The following is an 11,068-nucleotide window of genomic DNA, read 5'->3' as shown; positions in this document are numbered from 1 at the left end:
AGCTTTGCTTTGCCACACCCTTCTACCATCATGTTTCTGTCCTGGAGCAGGTCAAGCATGGACTGAATCCCTCGAACTGTGAGCCAACTTAAACATTTTCTACTGTAGGTTTTGAATTTCATGTATGGTGTCTAGCAATGGCAAAGCTGACTAATACAATAGTTTTTTACATTACTTGTAATTTTATAGATGTTGGGGCCAATTATTATATGCAGAAAAGATTTTGATGAAGAAGAATTTTTGTAATTACTAGTGCTTGATGTCCTGTGCTAGTTGTGAAGTTACTGCTTCTCCTCTCTAAATTAACACATGCTGGATCCATGAAACGGAATTGAATCTTTTAAATATCTTTCCTTGCTACCAGTATCACCAAGGATTCCTGTTTAGTTTCTAATATCCTTTCAAAATTACTCTGATTTGCTTTTGTTGATGTATTTGTAAAGGTGAGTGCTGTAAATAGACAGATTCCTCGGGTCTTTCATTTTCATGAGTGGTCTATCACTCATGTAATGTCTCCAGAGCTTTTCCACTTAAATTAGATAATAAAAGGGTGCCTCAATAGGGTCTTCCTCTGCAGGAACGTTTGGTCAAAGATTTGAGAATGATATTTGGACAGAAAGATATCTGGAGAGAGCTTGGGCTTCCTATTTCTTCCCGAGGTATAGGCACAGGTGTGCTATCCGTCACGGCTTCACCTGACACCTTGTCAGCCACAGTGCTCCGTTAGAGATTGAGAGAATCAATTTTTGAAGCAGAGATTATACATCTAATAACGCCTTCTTTCATATATGGAGGCAAACTAAAATTATAGTAAAAAATGTAATTATTCAGATAAAAGTAACCTATTTGTGATCTATACTAGAATAAAGAATAATAAGCCTCTTAAAAGGGGAGAAGTTAAGGAATATAACTGGTAGTGAACCCTGACATCATTAAGAGAATAAGTTTAAACTATTATAGTATCTATGTCCATTTGTTGAAGAAAAATTTACTGAGTGACCATGATGTCAATTTTTCCCAGATTAATCCATAAATGTAAATAGTTCCAGTCAAAATACCAGTAGTATTCTTTACTGTTATTTAAATAAACATGCGGGGCTGGGGATTTAGCTCAGCGGCAAAAAGCGCCTGCCTGGGAAGCGGGGGGGGGGGGGGTCGGGTGCCGGGGCCGGGGAAAAAACAAAAACAAAAAAAAAAAAAAAATAAATAAATAAATAAGTAAACATGCAAGCATACCTTTTAAAATTTTAATAATAAAATTTGTGAATGAGAAATATTTCTACAAGTTACCAGAGTTTATCAAGTTGCTACAGTAATTACGGTAACATGGTAGTGGAACAAGAATAAATAATCCATACTGCATGTAAAACTTAGAAATAGCCCAGGTATTGACAAGAATATGAAGAAACACTAAGAATGCTGTAGGGAGAATTGAGACCGACCCAGGCAAGCCAGAAAGTGAAATAATTAGTTTACATCACATACAAAACTTAATTCCAGACAACTGAAGGAAGAGACAACAAAATCCTATAAACATTCTAGAATAAAATTTAGGAAATTATTTTTATATAATTCTGTCAAGAAAAACTTTCATAGACAAATCCCCAAATCAGAAATGACAAGACAAACTACAACACTCTACACAGAGTTACAATTGCTGTAGGGCATCATATGCAGTATATAAAGTTGGCAAAAAAGTACACAAGTAAACATTTGCAACATATATGAAATGTATATATATACTCATCCATATGTAAAATACAAGTAATAGATAAATAGATAGGTAGATAGATAGACAGATAAATACAGAAGTACGATCAATGAAAATCTTGCACAAAATAAATTACTAAATGAATCATAGAAAGAAAACAACGTTTATTAATATATTGAAAGGTTTTCAGTGTCACTAGGGAGATTCAAATTAAAATAAGATGTCATGTGTATCTATCAGTTGACTAAAAATTATCAAAATGCTAATAATATAAGTAAAAATACAATGGAGCAATTGATTTTGGAGCTGAATTTGGCAAGGCCTATTACAGTATTAATTTTACATAACTTTCCGCAGCCTCCATCCAATGCTCAGAGTCCATTTAGCTCAAAAAATATAACGGAAGGTTCTCACACCTTGATATTCATTGCAGCATCAAATGAGCTGCTTTAAAATCAATGATCAGTTGCACAACAAGGGAGAAAATTAAGTAAGTGAGCTGGCTCTTGGGGCATTTTCTCCTCAGATCACTTCCTCTCTCTTTCCTTCACTGCTAGGTACAGTATACTGAGCAGATGTCCTTCCTAGGTTTCCTCTCATGTCCAGTGGGTTTGGCTCAGTTTAGTGGGAAGTACGCATAGGAGCTTGGTGAGCACAAAGAAGGGAGAAGCCTACTACATGTTCTCTTCTCTTTCTGCCTTGGGGATTCCTTCTGACATCAGTTGGATCTCTTTCTTCCTTCTTGGCTTTGTACTTCATCCATAATCTCTGCAGCTGTTTATTTGTATTCAGTTTCCTCTGCATTAAATCTTGAAGTGATTGTGTTTACCTGGTTGCTAAACACACACACACACACTCCTCTGCACAACATATTAAAAAGAAAATAATACAGAGGTAGTGGGTAACCATGTATACTGATGGAAGAATGTCCCTGATAAGTTGTAGATCCTAAGGAGAAGAGTTGCCATGTGATAATACCTTATGATAATGTGGTTCGTTAGAAAAATCAAACCATAAGTATATGTCTAAATGTATTTGCATAATGACAGCAACTGTCCTATGTAGAGTAAAATAGAGTATGAATGAGTGTGTCAAAATACTGATTAAGAGGAGAGGGGATCTCTGTGAAGCTGAAGGAGGGGATCTCTATGTGCCTCTGAGGGAAGATGGTTTCCTTTTCACTTTATTGACAACTATGTTACTTGAGATTCTTTCTCCTCTCATGCATCACATTTGTAATTTTGAATATAATGATAGGGATGGGAATATAGCTCAGAGGTACAGTGCTTGCCGGGCGAGCATGAGGTGGTAAGTTTGATTTCCAGTACCAAAAAAAAAAAAAAAAAAAGGACCAGTTATAAAGCACTGCCCCTAACATAACCTCTTTTGTTAAATGTTAATATCCATACATATTTATCTATAGTGAGAATTTTCTGAAAGAACAGTCAGTTTTAACACTTTGAGATGAAAACGTTTTAACTTGATTAAGTGTATTAGGGAAGAAGTGTGAGCGAGTCATCTTTGCTCATGCTGAGTATTGCAGTGAAATACACCCACTGAACTTTAAGCCCTACCTAAGTGAACTGAAAACATGAATAGCATAGGAATATACAAAGTGTGAGAATCCACACACACAGACACTCCCCCACCACCAGTGTCCTCAGTTCACAGAAGTGTCATGAGCTCTGACATCCATGTATTCACATATGCCGTTACAACTTTGTATCTGAATGAAGATGACACTTCTTCCAACACTCTGTAAGAACTCTGGATCTGCAAATCTTCCAAAGTCTATGTCCACAAACAAGTATCAGACCTTGTTCAATGCAAAGACCATATTTATTGTACTAGTGTGTATTTATGTCTTATCCTCAATGTATGAAAAGCTGCTTCCTTGCTTTATATTATTATTTTATTTTATTATTTAAAGGCTTTGATTGCTTTATTTTCTTGTGTATAATTATGATATTTTTATTGTTGTACCTAATCCTATTTTGTCTGAGGAGAACTGTAGCTTTTATTACACACTTCTATATAGCATGGTGATTTTTATTTATTTTTTTTATTTTAAAGATAAAAGGAGGGAAACATTAACAGACATACAACATTTTACAACATATCACAAGCACAATACAGACAATACAGAGTTACAAACAAAGTGGTAGGGAATTAACAATGGTGGTTGTATTACATATTGATATCTTCAAGGTGGCTTCTCATGAAAACAGATACAGACATGCAATACTGGTCAACCAAAGACTCATTGACAGTTTCTTTCAGCATAGAAATAGAAGACAGAAGAACAACCAAAACTTTATTTATTTATTTATTTATTTAGGTTTTTCTCCGGTATCAGGAACTGAACTCACGCCCTTGAGCGTGCCAGGCAAGCGCTTTTGCCGCTGAGCTAAACCCCCAGCCCGTAGCTTGCTGATTTTTAGGAGCATATATATATATATATATATACACATATATAGCATATTAGCAAAACTGAGTATACTGCTACAAAATGTTAAATGTATCTCTTTGTAATTTTTCTTTACGTTTTGATTATCTATAGTTTCCATTTCTCCTTAACATGACTGTGCATTAATAATATCACAAATTCTATGTAAACGTTTTTCAAAGCTGAGGATTACAGCTGTCTTAGGTGAAAGGCTGAGGCTATTCTGGCAATCCCCAAACATTAGTGATACAGGAAACTAAGAACCCTAACATCTACCTAAAAGGTACAGTCACTTAAGGTCTTCCTGGAAAACAGTGGTCAGGTGACACAGCAACATCTTGGCAGTTTGTTCAGCCAAGGAGTTACCCATAAGTGCCAGGAGCAAAACATGTGGCTCCCCAAGTTTCCATTAAACGATGCGGATTTATGTAGTAAACCAAATGCCTCTGAATCAGTTTGCAAAAATTCAAAAGTTAACATGATTCAGATCCAGAAATGCGTAGACAATAATATAAAGCCTGATGGTCAGTGCTGGCTGACTTTCAACTTGTTATTAAGTAGAGCACCCAATCCTTCACCAAAGAGAATCTGGAAAGGATCCTACAAACACAAACACGTTGCAAATTTCAAAATGATGACAAAAGCTAATTTTTGTCATGTGATCTGACTCTAGAACTTCCACTTGATTTCAGTGAATTTTCACCTAGATTTTTTTCTTTCTTCCTTTTACTTTCCAAGATACCATCATTGTTTTCCTTTTGCTTTCTTCTTTGTTTTGTAGTGATCAGTTGCCTCAGACGCAGTCAAACTGCACTGTCTCTGATTGGGAGGTGAGGCCCTGCCTCTCACGCCTTGCTTCTGGATTGGTGCTTACTGATCTCCGAACTTGTTCTTGATCCTTGCGTCTTCTTGTCTCTCCCTGTGCAGAATCTGCTGTTGGCTGTCCCAGGAGAGAGCCTTGTTTCTGTCCAGTCTTTGATGAAAGCCTTTTCTGTGCTGCACACCTCATCCTCTTTCAACCTCTGGCTTCACTGAATCAGTAAGAACTCTCCAGCTGGAAATCAGACAAGGGCAAAAACAAAGAACCCAGAAGCCCAACAGGACATTTCGGTTTCCAAAGTCTTTTCAAGGATGTTTTATATAGCGAAGCCCAACGCACCTTCATTCCAAACCTAGAAAATGTGCCTGGTTACCCGAAAAAGGTGAGGAACTGTATTGAAAGAGGCTCTCTTTCTCCTTTCCCAAAAAGAAGTAAGTTCAATATGTCCTGGGGGTTTGTTCTCTTTTATTCTTTAAATTATTACACTCTAATAAAAATAATTCAATTTCTTAAAGGCATAAAGCAAACGTAGAGCTTATACCGAAATGAATTTCCATGCAATATAGACATTTTTGTCTATAAATTCCCTCTTTTATATGTCACTGTAGAATATGATAAAATTTGTAAAAGTTTTCCTGGACATGATGGCATAGCAAATTTAGCTGCTGGAAACTCAATGTCAAGTAGTTATACCACTTCAGTAAACTTTGTAACAATTTTGCTTTAAAATATTTAACTTGTCCACCACCTCCGGGAAAGTATTTCCTCTTTAATTTGGTAGAATATTTCTGCAGAATGAAAGATATGCAGCTTGAGGCTGTCCAACTCTGACTTCCTCAGTTTGAACTTGAGCCAAGTTTTCTTTGAAACTCCCAAGTGCTCAGAGGCACTTTTCACTTCTGGTTCCTGGCTAGGATTGGAAGTGGAAATATCCAGAATTAGAACTTGAAAACTGAAGTTCTCCACCCAATCGAAGTTGTTTCTCCAGCACTTACTAGTTCAAGCCAAAAATAGGAAGAAAAATGACATCAGAGAGTGTGGCCTTGGGAGGTTAGAAAAATTCAAAACTCAAAATCAGTTTCCAAATGAGTAAAACCCATATTATTTTCAATATTTGATATTGCTCTTTCTTTTTTATTTTTAAAGACAATGTATGCCACTCATATCTTCATAGATCAGAATTACTGATATTGCAACTTCAAACTTAATCCAATGCTCAATCATTAGTAGTAGAGATGTAAAAATACTCATTTTTACACAAAACTAAATGAAACTTGAGTCAGTGTGACTTGAATGATATTTTAAACAAACATGGAAATTATGTGATTCTCCAAGACTCTAAGGAAGAAAGTTGTTTTTTATGTTTTATTTCCTCATTAGAAATAGTTCTAGGAATTTTAATATAAAATCTAAAATTAAGTGTGTCTGTTAGGAAATTCTTTTAGCGAGTCTAGATTAGTCATAGGTAGGTAATAGAATTCTGATTCCTTATTTTAAATATATTTTCTAGAATTTGGAGCATATCCTTCCTACTTTTATTATTTCCCTGATTCAATGATCATGATTGCATCTGAGGTTATATTTCATTTTTGAGCTGGGTAACAGAAACTGAACACATTGGATATGTATCTAAAATGATTCCATTTATTTACCCAGTAGGTGAGCAATGGTCCTCTCAGAAAAATGTACACCATCTTTTGCTGGCACTACCAATTAGGAAAGGATTAAAGAGAAAATGTGGAAGAATTCCACATGGAGCATAATAGCATCTCTTCTTTGCAATTTCCTTTGCAGGCAACTCCATTTTTCATTTCCTTGATGGAGCTTGAACTTGTTGTCAATGAGATTTGCAACAGGGAGCCTCCAGGTGGCTTGTGTGATGCTTTTACATCACCATCTGCTGGTATTCTGGCCCGACTTCCAAGGTGGTCAACAGTAGTTTAGCACTGATGAATGAAAAACCGAAAATTTTCCAAGTATGAGGGGAAAGAAATCCATTAAAGAGGGAACTCCTCTACTTCTGTATATATTACAAAAATAGTTTAGTTCTTATTTTTGAAATACTGTTATTTTGTTCATCATTTACTTTTTTGCATTTATTTTTGAAAATATCATCATAAACAATATTTAACTACTGAGTTTCTTTGCCCTTTTTAAATTTTGCACCCAAATGATTTCTTCTTTTGTCTTACTGTAGTGCCAGCCCTGTGCAGTCTAGTTATTTATTGAAAATTTTACTTTCTCCCAACTCATTCACATAATAACTCTCTGAGTTGAAGACATGCATCAGGATAGCTCACACAGATCTCTGGCCTATTATCAAGGTCTTCCAGTCTTGCCTCTACTTACTCCACTGGCAAGCAAACATTTTTGCCCCGTGGATCTGGTGGAAACATTTCCCTGGTTCCATACTGCATGGAGGATAAAGTATGAATTTCTTTCCTCATCTGCAGAGGGCTTTGTCTCTCTAGTCTTATGGTTCTTCTCTCTTCTCAAATTCCCCTTTGTCACCTTTATTACATCATACTCTCCTGCTTGGCCTTGTCCTCACACCACAGATTATTTATTCCACCTGGAAAGCTACCCATCTGGCCACCTTAGATCCATCTCTTCAGTTTAAACAGAGGTCACATACGCCAATGAGCTTCATCTGTTTTTCAACCCTATATTAGCCTCCACTGCACTATTTCCTGCATAATTCTTTGCTCACTTTGGACACAGAATGATCACTTGGTAAGATGCTCATGGTGAGATGTTTTCCTCCAACCTTTTGTGCTGGCTTATGTGCAAGTTGAGGGTAACAGGTATACTTACCTAATAGTTTTATTATGCCTAGAAAGGTGTCTGGTGTATGGTAAATATGTCATAATTAGTTATATGCCTAGAAAGTGACACATGCCTAGAAAGGTGTCTGGTGTTTGGTAAATATTTTTTAAAAACACATTCTTTGGCCAGGAATATAGCTGAGCGGCACAAGTGCCTGTCTAGCAAGTGCAAAGTTCCGAGTTTGATTCCTGGCACCAGAAAAACAAAAAAAAACAACAACAACAAAAAAAATCCACACATTCTAAAGGTGTCACATTGATGATAAAGTTGTATAATAAAGGGATTGAATAGTAGTAAATAATAAATGACCTACTTTTCAGAGAGAGGAATGTGATGTATTAGAGGAACACCAAGTGAATTGAAGGTGTCTTCAGCATACCACTGTTTACCAAGGAGGGTGGGGGCAGGGGAAGAGTTCTATAAAAGTCTGCACTTTGAGCTGCTGGGAATGTTCTCCACTGAGCTTCTCACACTTTGCTTCCTCCACTCTTTTAGGAGTCTTGCTTCTAATACGTGTCATTGCTTTGGAATGTTTCTGTGAACCACCCAGTAGGAAACCAAGGTGGAGCTTTTTAAAAGTCAGACAACAATTTAAAGATATCTGAGACTAGATGAAATAGTTTCATATACTTTTATGATATACCAGTACTTTAGATACATTAAAAGTAAACCTTCAAGGGACTGTAAAACTAAATTTTACTTGGAGACAAGTAGCCTATTATGTATATACTAGGAATAGTCATTTTAATAATAATGACTCTAAAAATTCTTGGTAGAGTTGTACACTACAGGCAGAATTAGAGAGAGATAATATCTGCAGTTATTTCCAACTAATTTTCAGATTATTTTAAACATGGATTTGAAATAACAGATAATTTCCCTACTACATGTCTCCCTCAATCATAAATAAGTGAACATGAATGCATTCAGTATACTATTCAGGGACATGTGGTTTTGTTTTTTAAAAACTACCTTGTTACTATAGGTTATTCTGAGAATGTTAATTTTATAGGGAATTGGAAATTCAATGACTAATTAGCTGTAAAATCACTTTATAACTGAGAAGCGCCTGTGAGTGGAAGTGTGAAAGGCATGCACTACCAATGTGGGATGAATTCTTAGAGAATTTAGAGTGCAAAATACAGAGAATGCTTCAGCCTTTTCCTTTTTCAGTTTTGACTTTGGCTGGAAGTGGAATTAGAAATTTTATCATTCTCTTAAAATACCTACAAATAAACCTGTCTTCTCAGTACAATATTTCTCTTCAGTAGTGTCTTAAAAGTACAGAACTTTAGCAACAAAACAAGAGTCAAATACAGAATTTCATTAAAAAAACTTGGGGAGAGAGAGAGAGAGGTAGGGATGTGGGAGAGAGAGAGGTAGAGAGGTGGGGGGGAGTGGGGGGGGAGAATAAAAGATATAAAGAAACAGAGAAGGAAAGAAAAGAACCAAACAAAACAACTCAGTTCTTCAGGGAAAAAACAAGAAGTTCTTTTCTGTCACCCACTACCCCTAACACTCCTTAAGCTCACACACACTGTTAATTCTGGTATCCTTTAAAAGAAAGGTAAAAGGTTGTGAACTTGCAATTGAAGATTATTTTTCTATAGCTGTATTTCGAATGAGAACAGTAAAGCATTTATTTGTACTTTTTTGTAGGAGTAAAGAGCAAATTGAAATTAAAAAGTGTGGATAGGTTTTTTTTGTCTTACAGAGGATTTCATTCTTCCTTATCCTTTTACTTGAAAGATTCTAGCAAAACAAATGATTTGAAAATGAAATTTAGAAAAAAAAATTTTAATTTGCTTTCAAAAGGTGCAGATACAAACTAAAAAGGAGAACTAATTGTCAGGACCTACTCCCTTTCCACAAAAAAGTTAAAGTAGAACTTGACAGCAACTCTTTTTTTTGTCCCTCAAGCAGAACAGCAACTCTTAGAACATTTCCGTCGAAGCCACGGTATCACGGAGAATCCCCACGCAAATCATTAACAGCTCATGGTTACATTAACACCGCACTGATCTTGTTGTCTCTGCGGGACTAATTTCATTTTCTACACTAGCAATAGAGACTTGCCACAGCCTATGCGATTGCAAAAGCAAAAGTACAATACCATTTGTTAATTCATTTGTGAAGAGCTGTTCTTTGGCTAATAATTCTAAATAAGCATGTGGCTTTGCACAAAGAAGTAGAAATCAAAGTGAGCATGTTTTTCCACTTTTCCATTCATGTAATGGAAATGTTTTATGCAGACTTTGAGCAAAAGCAATGATTGTTTGAGGATCTCAATTTCATGATTACACAAATGTTGAAGTATCTTAAAGATTAAAGTTTATTTATTACAAAAAGACTCAGGCTATATCTTTGAAATCTGTAGGTAAGGGAAGTATTTATGGTGGAAAAGATTATACTTCACTTACAAGACTGTCCGACAGACCAGTTATGGTCTGTAGCAAAAGTCCATCTGTCCTAAGAACCGGATTCTGGGCAATGCTACATCTGCTCTGGCCTTTTGGAACCCAGTAGGTAGTCTGTGTTGTGAGAGTACAGTCTTGAACTTATAAACAGATTATTTCCATTTATCATGGTTAAATACAATGTATCATGCTAATAATTGGCTTTCCTGTCAAATTGCTTGCATATATGGCTATAAACTAAATTTGATTTAACAAAATAGATAACAAATCTACTTAAAGAAAAAAACCTCCTAAAACTTGCAAAATATCTTGCTACTGACTTAAATGTTAACGAGTGAAAAATAATCACATTTTTTTTTCCTGCTTGTTTAAACAGAACTCAATTTCCAATCCTTCATTAGAAAACTGGGACCTCAATTTGTTACTTCCTTCCAGTGTTTCTGCCTCCATAAATTGCATCCTCCCTAGAGAAATTTTATTCCTGATATAAATATCTACAGTATGTTTGTTTTTAATGGGTTCATTTATTCTGTTGAAACAGCAGATTATAAATCAACTTCCAATAGGTCGGAGGGATAATTTAAGTATGTAAATTCTCAAATAAGTAGGGGACACTCCACGTTTAATACATATGGGTCACTGCCAATTTTTACTATGGAGTCAGCACTGCAGAATTCAATCATACGTATGCACACTTTTATTGGCCTTGCCTGCGATGGAATTTTCATTCCTCACCAAAACATTTTGGTTCATTGAAAAAAAAAGGAGGAAATTAAACTTCTTTAAGAGGTTTTATTTCTTAAAATGGGGCTGGAAACTAAAGAAAACTTGTGTACTGGGTTTTTATG

At 35.7% G+C, this 11,068-nt stretch overlaps 1 protein-coding gene across 1 annotated transcript in view; it reads left to right on the top strand.

Annotated features, from left to right (window-relative positions):
* The first annotated feature begins 4,545 nt into the window (after positions 1-4,545).
* The window catches only part of Agmo (alkylglycerol monooxygenase), a 168,634-nt gene continuing 162,111 nt past the window's right edge, over positions 4,546-11,068 (top strand). The window contains 5 exon segments of the mRNA XM_005415288.1: positions 4,546-4,681; positions 4,939-4,987; positions 5,198-5,328; positions 5,331-5,359; positions 6,772-6,912. Of these exon segments, the coding sequence (XP_005415345.1) occupies positions 4,546-4,681; positions 4,939-4,987; positions 5,198-5,328; positions 5,331-5,359; positions 6,772-6,912 (486 nt within the window).

The sequence above is a fragment of the Chinchilla lanigera genome, unplaced genomic scaffold (assembly GCF_000276665.1).
Source record: "Chinchilla lanigera isolate Chin_1 unplaced genomic scaffold, ChiLan1.0 scaffold00009, whole genome shotgun sequence".
Lineage (NCBI taxonomy): Eukaryota > Metazoa > Chordata > Mammalia > Rodentia > Chinchillidae > Chinchilla > Chinchilla lanigera.
The sequence above is the reverse complement of the archived record's forward strand: the minus strand, read 5'-3'. Positions and strand labels throughout refer to the sequence as shown.